General features: G+C 57.1%; 2 protein-coding genes across 7 annotated transcripts in view; one reads left to right on the top strand and one right to left on the bottom strand.

Moving 5' to 3' along the window:
- Positions 1-593: 593 nt before the first annotated feature.
- On the bottom strand, positions 594-7,211 carry MZT2B (mitotic spindle organizing protein 2B). 5 transcript variants are annotated; one of them, XM_024120818.3, is made up of 4 exons: positions 6,973-7,195; positions 6,723-6,871; positions 5,693-5,872; positions 594-841 (listed from the first exon to the last, which is right to left on the bottom strand). In XM_024120818.3, the coding sequence occupies exons 1-4, from the start codon at positions 7,134-7,136 to the stop codon at positions 684-686; spliced, it is 651 nt and encodes a 216-aa protein (XP_023976586.1). In that variant the 5' UTR covers positions 7,137-7,195; the 3' UTR covers positions 594-683. The 5 variants fall into 5 exon arrangements, with proteins under 5 accessions (XP_023976586.1, XP_054936248.1, XP_023976587.1 ...); XM_055080273.1 differs by having other exon boundaries at positions 6,723-6,827; positions 6,973-7,069; XM_055080271.1 differs by lacking the exon at positions 594-841 and adding an exon at positions 3,610-3,893 and having other exon boundaries at positions 6,973-7,197.
- Positions 7,212-7,593: 382 nt separating this feature from the next.
- The window catches only part of SMPD4 (sphingomyelin phosphodiesterase 4), a 21,826-nt gene continuing 10,656 nt past the window's right edge, over positions 7,594-18,763 (top strand). The window contains exons 1-9 of one of the 2 annotated variants that reach the window (XM_007130639.3): positions 7,594-7,701; positions 11,069-11,152; positions 12,815-12,901; positions 14,177-14,319; positions 14,451-14,526; positions 15,067-15,175; positions 15,282-15,334; positions 15,804-15,955; positions 17,727-17,859. In XM_007130639.3, the coding sequence (XP_007130701.1) occupies positions 7,627-7,701; positions 11,069-11,152; positions 12,815-12,901; positions 14,177-14,319; positions 14,451-14,526; positions 15,067-15,175; positions 15,282-15,334; positions 15,804-15,955; positions 17,727-17,859 (912 nt within the window). In that variant the 5' untranslated portion in view covers positions 7,594-7,626. Of the gene's footprint in view, positions 7,702-7,794; positions 7,882-11,068; positions 11,153-12,814; positions 12,902-14,176; positions 14,320-14,450; positions 14,527-15,066; positions 15,176-15,281; positions 15,335-15,803; positions 15,956-17,726; positions 17,860-18,763 lie in introns of those variants that run through there. The other variant, XM_007130641.3, reaches the window with a different exon arrangement.

Genomic DNA, 18,763 nt, shown 5'->3' with positions numbered 1-18,763 from the left:
TTGGGCTGCGCTGCTGGGGTGGGTGGACCTACATCTGTGAGGAGCCTCTGCTTATGTGACGTGACCCAAGGGCAAAAAGTCAGTGTTTCCAATCCAAGGTTTAAAAACAAATAATTCTAGGAAAACTGAGTTAGGTTTTTCAATTGAATTTGCCATTTTTCAGGCTTCTTTATTGACGGGACAAGTGGACTAAGGTGTAAAAGCTTAGAATTGGAGTTTGAAAACCTGAGGTCCACATAAACCTGTAAAACTGGGGCAAATGTGGAAGGTCAAGACATTTTTGGGGAAAGGGTTTTACTGGATTCTCTGTGGCATGCATGACCCACAGAGGGTTAAAAGCTCTAGGTCACGGCCCTTCTGTGCTCAAACCCCTGCTGCACCTGAGCGCCCTGGGAGGGCCTCAGTTGCAGAAGACCTGGTAATATGCACATTTTCTCACAGGCTCAAAAATGAGGTCTGGGAGTTGGGGTCACTGGTTGAAGTCACTTGGTTGGTTCAGCTGAAGCATGACGAGGACCAGCACACAGAACTAATTCTAAATCTCTGTGCCTTAATATATTCAAAAGGTAACAGAAGACATCTTGAACAGACCCTCAGGTTTTCAAAGAGGTTTATTACCAACGGGAGGAGCAGCCTGTCTGAGAGGCTGGCGGCCCGCGGTGGGCCCGTGCGAATCCTCTTGCTCAGGTGTTGCTCCGCGTGGGGCTCTTCCCCGGCCCGCCCCCCTTGGGCAGCCTGGTGGCGCTGGGCTGGCGGGGCATCCTCTGGCTGGATCCTTCCCGGACGCTGCGTTCTGGCAGCGCCGGGCCTCCTCCAAGGGCACCGCTGCCTTTGTTTCTCCCTGAGCAGACACAGAACACAGGCGTTAGCAACTGGGCAGAGGCTGCCTCGCAACACCTATTGTCTGTGTCCCGAGAGCAGTGCCAGGGGCAGCTCGGCGTGTCGACCCCCAGCAACTGCCCTCCCCGTCAGACATGGTGACGCAGGAAGCATGTTAGTCAGGCTTCTGGATTTGGATCTTGGAAGCTCTTCCTCATACATTTTCCTCCCTCTCCCCTCAGTGTTCTACAAATATTCAGGTTCACTGGGTCCTATGACTGGGCTCCTGCTGAGGACGCGCCCTGTCCATGGGGCGGTCACGCTCAAGTGCAGAGCACAGCTCTGGCCGCTCCCCCACTGGTAACCTGCCAGCTTTAGTCTGTCTTGTGCCGACAGCCAGGAAGGTCTGCAGTCATGCCTGGGCCAGTGCCTGTGGCATCAGCAACAGAGAGGACCCTGGGGGACAAGCGTGCCTGGGCCACAGTCCCTCCCCGCTGGGCCTGCCTCAGCCTGGGCTCTCCTTCGGCCCGCAGCTCTGACCCCCAGCCTCCATCCCGGTTTAGTCCAACAGCCTGCAGTGGGGAACCGGGGGCTCTTGGACAGAAGACATGACAGTTTCCTAGGGGCTTGTTAAGTCGTTTCTGCTCACCGGCTGTCACCTTGGGCAAGGGGAGGGACCTGCATTTGAGACTCAAGTCTGTGCTCTAATCCTCACACCTAGCTTCTCCCCAGGACTCCTGCAGGGATAGGATGGCCCTTCTCAAGACACTTTCTGGGAAAGTTCTTCCTCAAAGAGCAGGAGGTCTGTGCTGCCTGGCACGGGGCGGGGGGGGGGGGGTTGCAGTGGCATCAGCTTGGAACCCTGACAGCTTGGGTTTCCCTGGCATTGCTTCTCCCTCGAGAGCCCATGTGTACTCGATTTGACAAAAAAGGGGCGGGGGGCTGTGGCGCGGGGGGGGGGGGGGGGGGGGGGGGTTGCAGTGGCATCAGCTTGGAACCCTGACAGCTTGGGTTTCCCTGGCATTGCTTCTCCCTCGAGAGCCCATGTGTACTCGATTTGACAAAAGTGTAGTAGTAACGGGTTCCCCAGTGCCGGGTGGAGTAGACAGGAGCGTGTGGTAGGGTGAAGCTGGGCGAACTCTGTCCCAGTGACTCCCGGAGACAGAAGCAAAGAGAAACATGACCCCTCATCTTTGGTACAAATGCTAATCTTCTGGTCCCCACCGACTGGTCCTGTGAGTGCATGGGCCCCACCACCCTGCAGGGTCTCCCAATGTGCCAGTGCCCTGCTCAGGCCATGCTTCCCCCTCCCCACCAAGGCTGAGCTGGGCCAAATCAGGTCTGTGGAGCCTGTGGCCTAGCCCCGGGTGCCAGGTGCTCCAAAAGCACAGCTCAGGCATAGCTCCATCGCAAGCAGCAGGGCGGGTCCCAGCTGCAGGCCTCACTTTGAAGCCAGCTTTGCTTTGGCTTGCACACGTTTGAGTTTCCTCTCCCCCTCAGTGTAATGACCAGGGCCCCTCTGGACATTGAAGGACGAGAGGAAACTAGAAAAGAGCAAGTAATGTTCATCTTTAAATCTGACAAGGCCGATAAACCCTGGAAATAAGAAACCAATGTAACTTTGAGTCATAGAAGGTGTCAAGAAAACTATTTACGGATGAAAGTAGCCCATTTATCCAGCTCAGTGTGATTCTTAGAACCCTAAAGGAATCACATGCTTTGGGCGTTCGTGGGGAGACCCACTCAGGCCTCATTTTACACGCAGCTGTGGAAGTCAAGAAGGTTTGCAGGGCCCAGTGGACCCAGCAAGGGGCATCTGGGAGCTCGTCAGGCCTGCTCCAGCTCCCTCCTGACAGGGTTATTAGGGTCCGATGGAATGGAGTGAGGACTGGGGCTGAACCAAGTGTGACCACAAGCTGCGGCGGGGGTGGTGGGGACATGCTCCCAGGTCTGGTTCCTGTGGGGCCCTCTTAAGGGTCAAAGACAGACAAGGGTGTCTGCTAAAAACAGTCTGGTTTACCCTCCTACCCCTGAAACTAGCTGTGGTCACTGTGTTGGATGCCCCCTAATGAAGCAAATGCCCCAAATTCACCAGCCCATTGCCACCCGTGACTCAGGGGGCCCCTGAAGCTGGGGAACCACCCAGACCTGGTAGGACCCACTCTGCCATTGACCTTTGGAGTGGCCCCCGGGACCCCTGATCACCCACCCTGAGAGCTCTGCTGCAGAGCTGGGCGGGAACGAGAATTATAGAAAGCCCCAGAGTGCTTTCTCCTGGGTGGTGGGCACACCCCCTTATGGAGTCACAGGCTAGATGGCTGCCGAGGCCAAATGTCAGTGCCCGGCTGTGAGCCAACACTGAAGGCATGCTGTGTGCGGAGGGGTGGGGGGATGGGTGGGTGAGAAATGAGAGGGAAAGAATACACCACAGCCCTGCTATCTGCAAGGCCGGCTGGCGGGGTCTGGTTGCCAGGATGAGCGGGTGGCCAGGGGTGTGCAGAGCACACAGCAGGAGCTTGATCAGTGCTTCCAGAAGAGATACAGACAGAACAATGCACAACACGGACTGCACATGTGCGCTTTAACCCTTAACTCAGCCCACACTTCTGGGGAGGTGATCCCCACATGGACGTGCCTGTGACTCCTCCAGGCACACGGCCCAATGCCGTGTTGGGGAGAAGATCGGCGTGAGTGCTCTGCAGCTGTGCTGCCCCCAGAGACGGGCTGCGAGCCACCTGCGTGGTCTTTAGCTTTTTTTTTTTAAAGAAGATGTTGGGGGTAGGAGTTTATTAATTAATTTATTTATTTTTGCTGTGTTGGGTCTTCGTTTCTGTGCAAGGGCTTTCTCTAGTTGTGGCAAGCTGGGCCACTCTTCATCGCGGTGTGCGGGCCTCTCGCTATCATGGCCTCTCTTGTTGTGGAGCACAGGCTCCAGACGAGCAGGCTCAGTAGTTGTGGCTCATGGGCCTAGTTGCTCCGCGGCATGTGGGATCCTCCCAGACCAGGGCTCGAACCCATGTCCCCTAAATTAGCAGGCAGGTTCTCAACCACTGCACCACCAGGGAAGGGAAGCCCTTTAGCGTTAAGAGCCATGTTAAAAAGTAAAAGAAACAGGAAATTGACTTAAATGTTTCAATTAACCCAAACATCCAGTATGTCATTTTAGCGGGTAATCAGTATAAAAGTTATCCGTGAGGTGTCCATTCCCTTCTGGTGCCAACGCTCGGGTACCTGTCCTCATGGCTCCGCACACCAGACTCCACCTTATGCTTTCTGGGGTGGACATCTTTTTAGAATGTGTGGTTTCCCTAAACTTCAACAGCACACAACTGAAGCTAACTCCACGTCCTTACCAAGACAAGCCTGACCCCCCTGAGCTCTCAGGACAGAAATGGTGAGCTTGACAGGCCCCACAGGGCACCTGGATGGCCAGGGGACAGGAACCCAGAGAGCCAGGCCCTTGAGTGGGGCTCCAGCCCTTGGTCTGGGTCAACCTCACTCCGATTCTGAGGGAAACCTAAGGCCAGCTAGCTCCAATGTTCCCAAACCCCCACCACCAGCCTAGACCACCAAGGTCCCCCACTGCTTACTCTGTGACAATGCTCCTTATTTTCTCTACCCAGATCCTGCCATTAACCAGGTGACCAGAGATCTGTGTGGACAGATGCTATGACATGCAGCCTCAGAGATCTATCTCATTGGTGATCTCTGCCTCTCGGCCTCAGTGTACTCCTGGCACGGCCCCTCATCTGCTCTCTACCTCCACTGGGCATCTCCCCAGGGCCTCAGTGCCCTTGTACCCTGGCTGGTGGCCGCCCAGCCCAGCAGGACCTATGGCCTCAGCACTCAAGGGGAAACGACCCTGTGGGGCCCAGTGCCCCATGCCTCTCCAGTCCCTGGCCCGGGGCTTCATCCCCACCTCCCATCCCTCTATGCGGTGCTCCCAGCCCTGCACCCCAACACACCCTTGACTGCACCCTCTCCCTCTCTCCCCCCACACCCCAGCTCAGCCCCCTCCCAGGGGCTGCAGCAGCGCACAGGACTCTGCAGCTGGTGCAAGGGCCCCTGCCCCCAGCTTGTTTAACGCCTGCTGCTCTAGCAAGGCCAGTGCTGTCCTTCAAGACTGGACGCCCGTCACTGTCGGTATGTCTAGCCACTGGACAGACAGCGTGTCCACCCTGCGGCCCCACTGTGCCCTCAGTACTGAGAGCAGGCCTGGCACTGAGCAAGCGAGGGAGTGGCAAAACCCCCGAGTGAGGGGATCTCTCTCCTTTAGTCCCCACGCTCCTCAGGCCCCCTGTCCAAGTTACAGGCACACCTGGAACAGCAAGGTGGGTGATGCAGGGAGGGGCACGTGGGAGGGTACAGCTAGAGCTCCCATAGGGTTTCACACTGTAACACACCAGCCTCATCGTGCCTGGCAGTGCCTGGAAGGCACCCCCAGCCAGGAACCAGGCAGTTGAGGGGACCCATGGTCTGATCCTCCAGGCAGCCAGTCCAGGGGGGTGATGGCATCTAAGAGGCCCAGGTGCCTGTCACACCTCAGGCTTTGCTCTCCACAGCACACCACCCTGTCCCTTCCCCGCCCCTTGGGTGTCCTCCTCTGTGCTGGGGGCAGCTCTACAGAGCCCAAGTCTCACCAGCAGAGTTAGCCTTTGGGGACGGGGTGTGGGCCTGTCCTGTGAGCACTGTACTTGTCTCTAATGAGCGGAGCTGTGAAATCGCACCCTCAGTCCCTAAGCTGCGGGGCAGGGATGGCCCACTGGGTCCTGCCCTTGCAGCTCAAAGCTGCTCTGGCTTTCTGGGGGCCACAGCAGTTTCCACGGAAACAGGAGAGAGTACCAACCCCCAGAGATAAACCAATAAACGCAACCTGCAAAAGGAGAGAACAGGCAGCAAGAGAACCGGAGGGAACCGGGGGGCCCCGGAGAAAGAGGCGAGTGCGAGGCAGCTGGGCCGTGGAGCAGAACTGGAGAGGCCGCAGGCTGCAGGGCCGAGGAAAAGGAGGGCCTTGCGGGGGGGATACAGTTCTCGGCAGAGAGAAAGGAGGCCGCTGGAGGTCAGAGAGAGACACAAAGAGAGCAGACAGGCGTGCATCAGTGAGGAGGCCTGCACTCCAGTGCCCAGGGCCTCTCAGGACAGGCACCCAGGGCCCAGGCACACCCACCCACAGGGCCCAGCTGCCCTCCGCCCCAACGTCAGCCCCTTCTCAGGATGTTTCTGGCTAAAGAGCCAGCCTGGAGGTTCTGCTGCATTTCAGAGGGTTTCTAGAATGGGGAGCAGAAGTGACACCCGAAGCGGATTAGAGCTCCATCATGACACCCTGGTCACCAGCACCTGCTCATTCCCCAGCCATGACCCTCCAGACTGAGGAGGCCCCTGGGGCCTCTGTACCCTGCCAGCCAGGGCTGCCAGGCTGCGCCCACCCGCAGCCCAAGGATGGAAGCTTCGCCGTCCAGATTCCTGGGTAGGACCTGGGCCGGATGGGGTGCCAACAAGGGCACGCAGGAAGGCCTCTGCCCGCTCTGCTCCCTGAGGACTTCCGTAGAGGCTATACAGGCCATGAGGACAGGAACCAAATCTGCCTTGTTCCCATGTTTGCGGGATAAAAACGTGAGAGCAGAGGTGGGGAGGAACTGGGGTCGCAAAAGTCCCAGACGAGGTCTAGCCTGCCTGGGTCTCCCACCCTGTGTCCTCCCGATCTGGAAGTGCACCCTCAAAGGTGACGGCAAAGTCGAAGCTAGGGACGGGAGCCCAAGGGGCCAGACCTTGGATGGGCCCAGCCTGTCCTGGGACAAGAGGAACACAAAGGCCTGGCCACTCAGAGCCAAGCCCGCGCGGTGCCAGGCGCTGCCCCCCTTCTGCCCCCGTCCCCCTCCCCGCCGCCCGGGCCCGGCTCTGACCTCGGGTCTCAGGCACGCTGGGCGTGGGCAGGGGCGCCGCCGCGGGGTCCTGGGGCTCGCTCGCCAGCCTCTGACCGGCGCACATGGACTTGAGCATCTGGAAGACTGCGAGGGGCGCCACGTTTAGCTTCAGCAAGTCCACCAGGATCCTGGCGAGAACACACGCTGCGGCAGTGAGCCCTACTCGCCCGGTCCGGCCGTCCCCGGGGACCCCGACTCCCCCGGGACCCCGCCTCCGCCGGGCGCTCACTTGAACACGTCGGGGTCCATGGCGCCGCCTGCCGCCTGCGCCAGCTCGAACAGCTCCATCTCCTCGGCGCTCAGCACCTTCTTCCGCCGCAGCGCCAGCTTCTGCAGGGCCGCCTCCAGCCCCGGTGGCGGCCCCGGCCCGGGCCCCACGCCCGGCGCCGCCATCTGCGGACCGCGGAGGGTGTGCGCCGCTGGGTCCGGTCCCCGCTCCGCCCGGTCCGGCCCGCCGCGCCCCCTACCGGCCCGCCGCGCGCCCCTCTCCCCGCAGCGCCCACGCCATCCAGCGCTCAGACCCGGGCCCGGGCGGCTGCGGGCGTGCGTAAGACCGGGCCCTTGGAGACGGGGCTTCCCCGCGCGCTAGCCGAGGTGGCGGCACGCAGTGCAGCGCGGGCATTCTGTGGGCGCTCAATAATTGCTCGTCGGGCCCTGAGCGTAACTGTTCTGCGCCAACTCCCCGGTAGGGGGCGAGCCTCGAAGCCCTAACGCACCGACAAGTCTTCGCGCACGCGCGCTCCTTACCGCGGATTTCCCCGCTGCGCACGCGCGTTCCGAGGCGGGCCTTCGCTTTGCGCACGCGCCTTTTACTGTGTCAGCCGGAGGAGGTGGCGGCGCATTTCCTGCCAGACCGGGGGAACGTGACGCCACGCGCAGTTTGATGACGACATTTCGGCGCCGGGTCGCCGAATGGCTGCCTCGGTACTTAAAGCGGGAGACTCTGTGGTTCCTTCAGGTGAATGGTGGGAATCGCGCGCGGTACGGCCCCGCGTCCCGGCGGCCACCCCAAACTTCCGCCGAAACCAGCTCTGTTCCCACGCGAGCCCCGGGCCTCGGGCCGGGCCGGCAGGGCGCCGAGGGCCGGGCTGCGCCCTCCCGTCGTCGCCTTCCCGCTCACCTCTCACGCCCCACCCGGGTGGGCCCCACGTTAACGTTCGCTGCGCGCGGTGGAGGAGGGAGAGTCTGGGGCTCAGCGAGCGGTGTGGGGGGGAGCGGGGTGGGTCTCGGCCCCGGCCCGACCCGACCCTTCCTCGCCTCCCCCGGTGTGGGCCGGCTTTGCGGAGCCTCATTTTCCACGTCTGTGACACGGGGTCCTCGGTGCTCCCTTCACGGGGCAGTAGTGAGCGGCAGGCGGGAGCACGCCCCTCTCGCAGCGCGGCCAGAGGGAGGCCCTGGCGAGATTGGCGTTGACGGGGCTGCGGCTCACGGGAGGGACCCCAAAAGCGGACCGGAAGCCGCTCCTGAAGGCAGCGGGTGTGGAGGTGGCGGGATGAAGCGGAGGCTGGGCGCACAGCGCGGGCGGCGCGGCGGGGAGAACCGGGGCGGGGAGACGCTGCCCTCTCCCCGAAACACCCTGCTTGGGCGCCTCGGGCTCATTCCTTCAGCCGCTACCTCTGAAAACTTGCTCTGAGCAAGGAACAGCATTTACTTCATCATCTGTAAAGCTCTGCCCTTAGCAAACAGTTCAGGGTTTTATGTCGCTTTGATCGTTTTGGAGTAGTGCAGTGTTCCCTGAACTACTTGGTTCAGGACTGAAGCTTTTTATTTAAGTCATCCTTGAAACTGAAACCCAGGGCTTCCCGGGTGGCGCAGTGGTTGAGAGTCCTCCTGCCGAATCAGGGGACACGGGTTCGTGCCCCGGTCCGGGAGGATCCCGCATGCCTCGGAGCGGCTGGGCCCGTGAGCCATGGCCGCTGGGCCTGCGCGTCCGGAGCCTGTGCTCTGCAACGGGAGAGGCCACAGCAGCGAGAGGCCAGCGTACCGCAAAAAAACAAAAAACAAAAACTGAAACCCATAGCTAGTTTAATTAGGAGTTGAACAGTCTCAGTGTTACTGAACTCAGACTCGGCTCCTCCCAGCTCAAAAGCCAATACTCCAGAGACAAGTGTTGGTACAAAGGAAAGGTTGCTTTACTCAGAAGGCCAGCAACCGGGGAGAAGGTGGACTGGTGTCCCAGAACGCACTCCAAAGATTCTGCTCAGCCGTGACAGTTTTTAAGGGGATGAAGGGGAAAGAATCTCAGAATCGAGGCAGAAGGTCAAGCTCTGCGTCATTTTCCATTGGGTGTGGACTGGCTGACTCCTCATGAGCTTTCTTCAGATGTTATTTTGCCTGCGTGATCTCCTGCCGGATTGCACAGGGAGAAGCTGGGGGTAGAGAGCTAGTCATTCTTTAACTACTTAATTTTTCATTCCTACTTCTTTTAATCTAGGGAAAGAATAGGTTAAGTAAGGTATTGTGTGCATTCAGTAGAGCATATGTGAGGAGTTAGGTTAAGTGTTGCCTGGTGACCTCATTTCTATAAGGTTTGAGGCGATCAGAAATAGGCAAACAGGAACAGGGCAAAGGAGCTGCTTACAGATCCCCACTGTCTGACATCATTCCATTTCTGTGTGATTAGGGGCGAAGGCTCATCTTCTGTGACTTCTTCATGCTGACGTAGGGTGCCGTATTCTTAGAGTGGAAGATGTCGACATGAGTCTGTGGCATCTCTTTGCTAACAATTTTAGTTGCCTGCTTAATAAAAATTGGGCGGATCAAGCTACAATTATTTTGATGCCCACAAAGATATAGATTATTATGAGCAATAACGTTAATCTCATTGTCTTGAGGCCAGTTTTTGGAATTGTGCTAGCCACAGATGGAGCAGCTTATGTCATGGCTACTGTCTGGTCATCATGCATTTGGCTTTTTCCTTCTGGTGGCAGGTATAGTATCTGTAAAACAACTCAGGAGTGTGCATCAGACACTGAAAGATTCTGTGACTCTTGTCCTAATCATTAGGACAAGAGCCTGCTTGAGCCTGCTCTTTTGTGACTCAGGGAGACCTGGGAAACTTCAGCTTTTCTACAAACAAGAGGCAGGGGATGTGGAGGGGACTTTGTACAGGGGTGGGGAGTGTGCAGGTTTCTGCTCGGTTTCATGGGAAGGTGTTCATAATGCCCAGTGGCAGAGATACATGTCTCCTGTCAGCCCCTCAGCTGCCCACCCAGCCTCTCCATCCACATACACTGCCAGTTGCCGCATCAGCACCGTTCCTCAGGCCATGGGCAGAGCTGTGCCAGAAAAACCATCAGCAGCCCATCAGTGGGACTTGCATACCCCCTCTCTGCTCAGTCCAAGTCTGGATATTTTCAGTTTCTGATTGGGGGCACAGAGAGGTAGGATTCTCGAGAGCTACCCCTGATTTTCTGGTGGCCGTTCAAAGCCTCCATTGGCAAAGCTGGCTCGTCCCCTCCCTTCCTTCTCAGAGAGCACAAGTAAGACAGAGGAGATGTGTCCACCTGTCTCTATGAGAGAGTAGTGAGGAGGTCTGTGGGTTTGAGTCTTGGCTCTGCCATTCCCCAGCTGGTGGAGGGCAAGTGATTTTTCTCTCTGCCTCCATTTCCTTATCTGTACTGACCTCGTAGGGTTGTTATGAGGATGTATTTTCTATTCTTGCTTAACAAACTTTGCAGCTTAAAGCTGCATCTGTTGGTTGTCTCATGGTTATGTGTCAGAAATGCAGGCTCAGCTGGGTTCTCTGCTTAGGGTCTCTCAAAGCTGAGATTGACCTGTTGGCCAGCTTTGCTCTTATCTGGAGGCTCTTGGGAAGAATCTGCTTTCAAGCTTATTCAGGTTGCTGGCAGGATCCAGCTCTTTGCAGTGGTAGAACTAAGGTCCCCATTTCGTTGCTGGCTATGAGTCAGGACTGCCGTGTATCTTACGGTTCTCACACTTGAGACTTTAATTGTATCTGCAAAACCCCTTCACAGCAGCACCTAGAAGAGTGTTTGAACGACCAGAGACAGGAATCTTGGACTGCTGTCTTTAGAATCCTGCCTGCCTGCCACCGAGGATTAAATGAGAAATGTATGGAGAACCCTCAGAACCAGGCCTGGCATGTGGCAAGTGCCACACAAGCTTAACCAAGTGTTCCCAAGGGTTCCCCGCCACAGACCTGGCTCCGGGGCTGGACCCTGTGGACGGCAGGCACATAAGCAGCATTTCTGTAAAGCGTGGGCCTTGGTAGTGCGGTGGTGCTGAGCTATGCAGATATTTTCCTGGCCTTGTGTGTCTTGTTGTGTGGCAGAGGTTGAGGTTTTGTCTTTGTCTCTCTGCAGTGGTCCTCTAAGACGGCCGGTCTGGACCCTGCCCGGGAGGCTGCCATGGCATTCCCCCACCTGCAGCAGCCCAGCTTCCTGCTGGTAAGTGTCAGCTGCCCGCCCGCGTGCCAGGGTGATGGTCACTCTGCAGCGGAGGGACTTGAGGGTTTTGCCACTGACTTGAAGAACTGTCCAGTGGTGATGTTTTGGGGGGATGGATGTGCTGGAAATGACACTGGACCCCGGTGAAAACCCTCAGGCTCGACACTGCCCTCTGTTGGTACAGGACCTTGGGTTTATGCAGCTGCCGAGCCCTGGTTTTCTCATCTACAAGAGAAGTTAATGCCGTTTCCTCAGTCTCCTGGGGTGTGGGGAGGAGCAAGGGAGAAGGATGTACGCACACATTTTCACATCTTGTAAATCCTTACACAAAAGCGAGGTGTTTTAATGACCGTAACTGTCATTGGTGAAAAACGGAAAGAGGCTGCTGTGCTGGGGCACTAGGCCTGCACTTTTTATAAACCTGTATTTGGAAGGATGTTCTTTTTCGGTGCCCCTCTAGAGCCAGCAGAGCCGACCCAGGCCTGCACAGCCGGGTGTCTGCCTCTGACCGAGACACTGTGGACCCCATCCTCGTGTGGAGGTGGCCAGGGCCTTGGATACCCTGGGCAAAGCCCTTGTGGTTAGAAACCTGGCCTTTCCTCCTGATGTTCATCCATGTGCACAGGGCCTTCTTCCCTTTGTGGTCAGAATAGACGAGAGCTTTCCCTCGCCCCTGATCTGGGGTACATTTCCTTACTTCTTGTCCTGAATGTTTTCTGGCTTCTCCGTTACCGGAGTGTTGGCATTTGGCTGAAGCTGTCTGTGGTTTTTGGCCTGCTGCGTCTCTGAAGGTAACAGGTAAAGGACGTCTTGGGTCAGAGGGCCAGCGACAACAAATGGTAGCTCACAATCACAGGGCTATAAATGGTGGGTGGTTAGCCCCGGGGGAAACTTCCCATTCGCGTGCACACACTCGGTGAGTGCTCTGATCTGTGTGGGGTCCCGCCCTGGCTGCGGGGCTGACCCAGGAGCCAACCCCCTGCTTGTGGATTGGATCCGGGTAGATTTTGTTCTCATGATGTGCAGCTCTCTGAGGTAACTGGGGTGCCTAACAGAGGGCGCTGGGAGCCAGCCTGGAAAGTCCTGGCCTAGAGAGCACGGGACCCCGGCCTCACCTAGGGGTGTCCTGTAGGCCCTGGACACGCACACGACCTGATGTGTGAGGTGCTGGGCAGTCAGGCCAGTGGTGTGTCTGACTCCTGCCCGTCACTTGGATTACTGTTTGTTTATTTGTTTTTAAATATTTATTTATCATTTATTTATTTAATTTATTTTTGGCTGTGTCAGGTCTTAGTTGCGGCATGCAGGATCTTCGTTGAGGCATGCGGGATCTTTTGTTGCAGTGTGCAGCCTTCTCTCTAATTGTGGCTTGCAGGTTTTCTCTTCTCTAGTTGTGGTGCACAGGCTCCAGGGCGCGTGGGCTCTCTAGTTGAGGTGCACGAGCTCAGTAGTTGTGGCGCGCCGGCTTAGTTGCCCCACAGCATGTGGGATCTTAGTTCCCTGACCAGGGATCGAACCCGCGTCCCCTGCATTGTATGGAAGATTCTTTACCACTGGACCACCAGGGAAGTCCCTGGATTTCTGTTTTGACTCGCACCAGAATATCAGCAAAAGCTGCAAAGCAAATGTGCTCGCTTTATTTTGGTTTCTTGTGTCTTCTAGGCTAGCCTGAAAGCCGACTCTTTAAATAAACCCTTTGCACAGCGGTGCCAAGACTTGGTTAAAGTCATCGAGGACTTTCCAGCAAAGGTACAGTTCTGCAGCGTCTCTTGGGGGCGTGTCTCACACACTCCTGGAAAAGGATTCTCGCAGCCCCTGCTTCCCACCTCTGAGCGCTGCCCTGCGGAGACCTGACCCGTATCGCGACTCTCACGTTTGTGACATGTGTAAACATGTGGCCATGACCACGTAGACCAGGCTTTCTCAGCCGTGGGCCATCTATCCCACATGGGACACTTAGAAGTGTCTGGAGGCATTTTTAGTTGTCACATGGGGTGGTACTGCCGGCCCTGAGTAGGTGGAGGCCAGGCGTGCTGGCATCCGTCCCCCAGGGCACAGCATAGCCTCCAGGACAAAGACACGTCCACCCCCAAATGTCAGCAGTGCCAAGGTTGAGCCCTGCTGTAAGTACTGAAAGTATGTGTTTACGCCACACCCCGAATCGGCACAGAGTAGGTGCGGGTCAGTTCAGGAGGCCCGCCTGGACCAGGAGTTGCCACCAGATGACAGGAAGGGCTTACCCTGAGGAAGAATGGACGGTTCCACCCTTTTTAATAAAGCTCTCTTCGGGTCAGAAGTTTCTGGCATTTTTATTATTTATTTATTTATTTAATACATTGATTGATTTATTGGCTGCGTTGGGTTTTCATTGCTGCGCATGGGCTTTCTCTAGTTGCGGCGAGCGGGAGCTACTCTTTCTTTTGGTGCACAGCCTTCTCATTGAGGTGGCTTCTCTTGTTGCGGAGCACAGACTCTAGGTGCATAGGCTTCACTAGTTGTGGCACGTGGGCTCAGTAGTTGTGGCGCATGGGCTTTGTTGCTCCGCAGCATGTGGGATCTTCCCGGACCAGGGCTCTAACCTGTGTCCCCTGCATTGGCAGGCGGATTCTTAACCACTGCGCCACCAGGGACATCCCCATTGTGGGGTCTTTTCCTCCTCTTTCCCTGCCCGACCCTTCTGCTTGCTCCCTGCGGTAGTGGGGGGTGAGGGCGGGTAGAGGCCTGGAAGCAAGTGGTAAGAATCACCCAGAGCATTTTGAACCTTGTGGATCTGGAAATTTGAACTGCCCCTCCACCACCCCCAGAATTTTTAAATAAACCTTTTAATCATACGCTGGCTTATGTAACAGAGTCAGACATGAAGCAGCCACGCAAGCACAACAAAAGGATCCACAGCTGCTCCTGTGGGCGCCACTGGTCCTGCTGGTCTCTGGGCCAGGGAGTGACGTCCTTGGCCCAGGGCCAGCAAGGGAGGCAGGCAGTGGTCCCCAGGAGTTTGCCCAAAATCTCCCTGCACTGTTGCAGGAGCTGCATGCCATCTTCCCGTGGCTGGTTGAGAGCATTTTTGGCAGCTTGGACGGCGTCCTGGCTGGGTGGAACCTCCGCTGCTTGCAGGGCCGCGTGAGCCCTGTGGAGTACAGCATCGCCATGGAATTCCTAGACCCCGGGTAGGTTGGTCTGTTACCCCAGAGGGACTGGACTTTCTCTCACAGTGATCTTGTTTGCAGTCACTGTTAAGGAACAGTCAAAGCAAGATGGTTCACGGTTCATTTGCCCTGTTTTTGTTGTTCGTGTTCAGGGGCCCAATGATGAAGTTGGTTTATAAACTTCAAGCTGAAGACTATAAATTTGACTTTCCTGTCTCTTACCTGCCTGTAAGTAAACTGAGGTGGTGAGAGCCAGGCTTGGGGCTGTGTGCCCTGCGCAGTGGCTGCGGTGCTGGTGGGTGGGCAGGGGCTTGCAGGGCTGTGACAGTGGCCAGAACGTCATGGTATCTGTTCAGGGCCCAGGAGCCATCAAAGATTGGAGCTTCAGTGGTTTTTTTTTTTTTTTTTTTCCAAAGGTCATCTGAACTCTGCCAGTGGGAGGGCCTGGTTGGCTCCTGGCTGAGTGGCAGGGCCATGTGACTGGTAGCTTTGTCTTTTCTGAGTTTCCAGTCCTGTGGGGGCGAATTAAGGGGTTGCTCACTCATGGCTATGAGAAACAAAGCAGACAGGATCCATCGAGTGCCTGGCTGGGTCAGAGATGCACACAGCTGCAGCCCCGCTGTGGCAGGTCTGTGAGGACGAAGGGACAGAGTCTGCGTGAAGCTTTTTTGCACAAGCACCGCGCAGAGGACAGCACTGTTCCCCAGGGGGGTCTGTGTGCTGGGCTCCTCAGCAGCCTTCCCAAGGGCCACCTCTGTCTGTCCACAGGGCCCCGTGAAGGCGTCCATCCAGGAGCGTGTGCTCCCTGACAGCCCTCTGTACCACAACAAGGTCCAGCTCCCCACAACCGGGGGCCTTGGCCTGCACCTGGCCCTCAGTATCCTTTGTTGGCCCCGCAGTGGGGGAGGCCGGGTGACCAACACAGAGCTGGGTGGGGGGGGGGCCTGACAGACCTGCCGTTTGCCCCCTGACATGGCCCTCAGATCCATTCGAGTATTACATGTTCTTCTTTGCTTTGAGCCTCATCACTCAAAAGGTACAGAAAGGGTGCCTCTGAGCCGGGTTTGCTTTACTGAAGCCCCCGTGCAGGGAGGGGCTGAGGCCCAGGGCTTGTGTCCACACAAAGCAGGGCTGGGCCAGCTGTCGGCCTGCCTTCCTCCATTTCTCCTCCCTTTCCTACCTCCTTTCCCCGGGTCCCGCTCCCTCCAGTCTTTGCCCCTCAGGCCACCCTCACTTAGTGAGGATGACAGGCTGGGGGCAGGCTTGATGGGCCATGTGGGGTGGGCTGGTGCCCCGAGTGGTGGTCAGGGAGGCTTCCTGTAGGAGGTGGCTACTGGTGTGGGCAGGGTGGGGGGATGGGGGGGTGCGTGGGCTGGGCAGGACTTAGGGGTCTAGTCAGGCCCTTTGTGGTGGGGGCTTTTCTCCTGGCACTGCCCTGTGATTGCTGGGTCAGCAGCCTGGGGTGGTGCCCACAGCCATGCGCTCACAGGAGCTTTGCTTTCCAGCCGCCCCCGGGGACCCTCCACGTCCGCACTTCAGACTGCGCCTATTTCATCCTGGTGGACAGGTACCTGGCGTGGTTCCTGCCCACAGAAGGCAGCGTGCTTCCCCCCCTCTCCTCCAGCCCGGGGGGGCCCAGCCCCTCACCAGCTCCCAGGTGAGTGGCCGAGATGGCCTGAGACCACCACTAGGTAAGGCTTGGCCCTTCCTGGTTGGAGGGCATTGCTCACGGGGACAGTGGTGCCACTCCTTGTCTGGAGCACTCGCGTTTTTTTAGGCCTGAGATTCTGCAGCCCCAGCTGAGCACAGGCTGGAGGGCAGGGTGAGGGAGACATCTCTGAAGCGGTCAGGTTCTGTGGTCCTGTGGACGGGGCCTGGCTCTGGAATGGGAACGGGCCGTGTTCTGCTTGTGGCCACCCTCTCCACACGCGGCACCCAAGCCCCATGCCCAGCGGTGAGCAGGGTGGTGAGGGACTCAAAGCCGAGAACTGATTGGCAGCACTGGGCGAATGGTTCTGGAGAGGAGGGGCTTGTGGGCAGCGCTGAGCTGTGGCCAGGTGAGACTAGCAGGGACCTGTGGACTCGGGGACCAGGCCTTTGCTGAGCCGGGGCCTGCGGTAAAGAGCCACTGGCACGGGCAGAGCAGGATGGTAGCGTGAGGCTGGCCTGTCCGGGGATGAGGAGCCTGTGCTCCTCTGGCCCTTGCCTCACTAGCCCCCGCTCCTTCCCTGGAGGCTGCAGCTCTTTCTTGCAGGTGCTGTCCCCCCACATCTGCTGGCATGTGCTGTGCCGTTACTGCAAACTCACCCCAAACTCGTGTGGACAGATGCTCACAAGGAAAGGGGATGGAGAGGAGGAGTGCAGGGGAGGGGCTGCGCAGGTGTTGCTGATGCTGCGGCCTGGGGAGTGGAGGACAGGGATTTGGGCTGGGGGAGGACCGGGTGTGGCCTGGATTCACGCCCCCTCAAAGGCAGACTTCAGCTGCTAGGCAGTTTTCTGGGCTGGATTTGATTTGTTTTCACAAAATAATTTCAGATGTTACACATTGCTACATGTAACAAAGAACTTTCACAGGCCCTCATCCCTGTTGATTTCTGAGTTGTTTTATTCTCTTTAATCTGTGTGCGTTTCTTCCTGGGCCATTTGAGTAAGTTATAGACACGACGCTGTTACCTCTCAACATTTCAGGGTGTGTTTTGTGAAAGCGTATGCACCTCCGTAACCGCATCCATTCCGTTCAAATCAGGAGGCAGTGTTGCTGCCAGGCCACCATCTCATCCCCAGACCCCACTTGGGTTTCACCAGCTGCCCCACTCGTGGCTCTCACACAGCTGGGTTCCGTGCAGGGTCATTTCCCACACGCGGCTGTCTCTGTGTTGTCCAGAAGGTCCCACAGCCTTTCCTGACCTTGACAGCTGGTGTGTGCACAGTGGGTCCTCGGGTGTTTCCCATGATTAGGCCCAGGTTGGGTATAGTTGGCGGGGGCACCGCACCGGCTGCCGTGGTGCCCGTGAGGCCGCTTGCTGGGCTGAGGGTGATGCCAGGTTTTCCTCCTGTAAAGTTAACGAAGGTCTTTGGGCCTCAATTAGTGAACAGGGGACTTAGTGGGAAGATCCACTGAGCCCCCGCTCTTGTTGGCAGTGTCGGCATCCCTCATGGTCTTCATTTCAGCCGGATCCATTGTGAATAGGGTGGTTAGCAAACGACATTTTTCTGATCTCACCCGTCCTGCATTTATCAGTTGGCAGATGTGGATGGAAAATTCACTCTTCTGTTTGTTTATTCACACACAGCAACGTGGACTTGAGGGTCATTAGACGCTTCCACGGGTTGTACTTGTCGCTGCTGTCCTGGGTTTGAGGCCCAGATTGCCCTGGTCACACCCGTGGGAGCCTGCTGACAGAGATCTGCTTCTGTGTCTCTTTCAGGACGCCAGCCGTGCCTTTTGCGTCCTACGGCCTGCACCACACCAGCCTCCTGAAGCGACACATCTCTCATCAGACGTCCGTGAATGCAGACCCCGCCTCCCACGAGATCTGGAGGTCGGAGACGCTGCTCCAGGTGAGAGCCTGGGTGCCTTCTCTGCTTCTGTTTCAGATAAACTGCTCAGCATCGCCCACCCCAGGGTGCAAGGGCCTAAAGACTGCCCCTTGGTCTGGGCGTGGCTGTCAATTGTTAGTGTCTCTGCTGTGACGTTTAACACAGATGAGAAAGAATTTGCCCACCTGTCTCACCTCTGTGTCACTGACAGTGTTTTCACCCCTGGACCACCTGTCCACAGAGTCCTATTTTATTGTGGTGACACAATGGCTGCCCAGCCTTTCAGTTTCCAGTGGCTTGGGTCACCCTCTCTGACTGCTACCGTGGTTTGGGAGGGGTGGATAGTAAGCCCTGCTGCAGCAGTGTGTTTAGGGCACTGAATGGGGGGCCTCCCCTTGGTCAGCAGGACCCCATCCCCTCCATGTCAGGGGGCCCCAGTGGGGACGGCAGGCCTGTGTGTGACCTTGTGTGGCTCCAGCAGACCCCAGGCCTGTCTCTTCAGCGCCACCTTGGAGATATTCTGCTGTTCTGACGCTGGGTTCCGGGGCTGAGTGGGTCACCACAAGCATGGCTTGTTGAGAGCCTGGAGTGTGGATGAGATGGGGTTCTGATTTTATTTGGGAACCGAGGTAAAATACACATAATGTAAAATCTAAGTCTTAACCATTTTAATATAGTTGAGTAGCGCTAAGTATGTTTACATTGTTGTAATGGGTTTCCAGAACCTTCCTATCCTGTAAGACTGAAAGTCTATACCTGTCAAACAGCAGCTCCTCAGTCCCCCTCCCACCAGCTCCCACACCTACCACCCTGCTTTGTTTCTGTGAATCTGACTCTTCTCGCTGCCTCTGTCAGTGGAATCACACAGTATTTTTCTTTTTTTTTTTTTTTCTTTTTTTTTTTTTTTTGTGGTATGCAGGCCTCT

This window comes from Physeter macrocephalus, chromosome 19 (assembly GCF_002837175.3).
Source record: "Physeter macrocephalus isolate SW-GA chromosome 19, ASM283717v5, whole genome shotgun sequence".
NCBI lineage: Eukaryota > Metazoa > Chordata > Mammalia > Artiodactyla > Physeteridae > Physeter > Physeter macrocephalus.
Note: the sequence above shows the minus strand (reverse complement) of the source record. Positions and strands in the feature narration are given on the sequence as shown.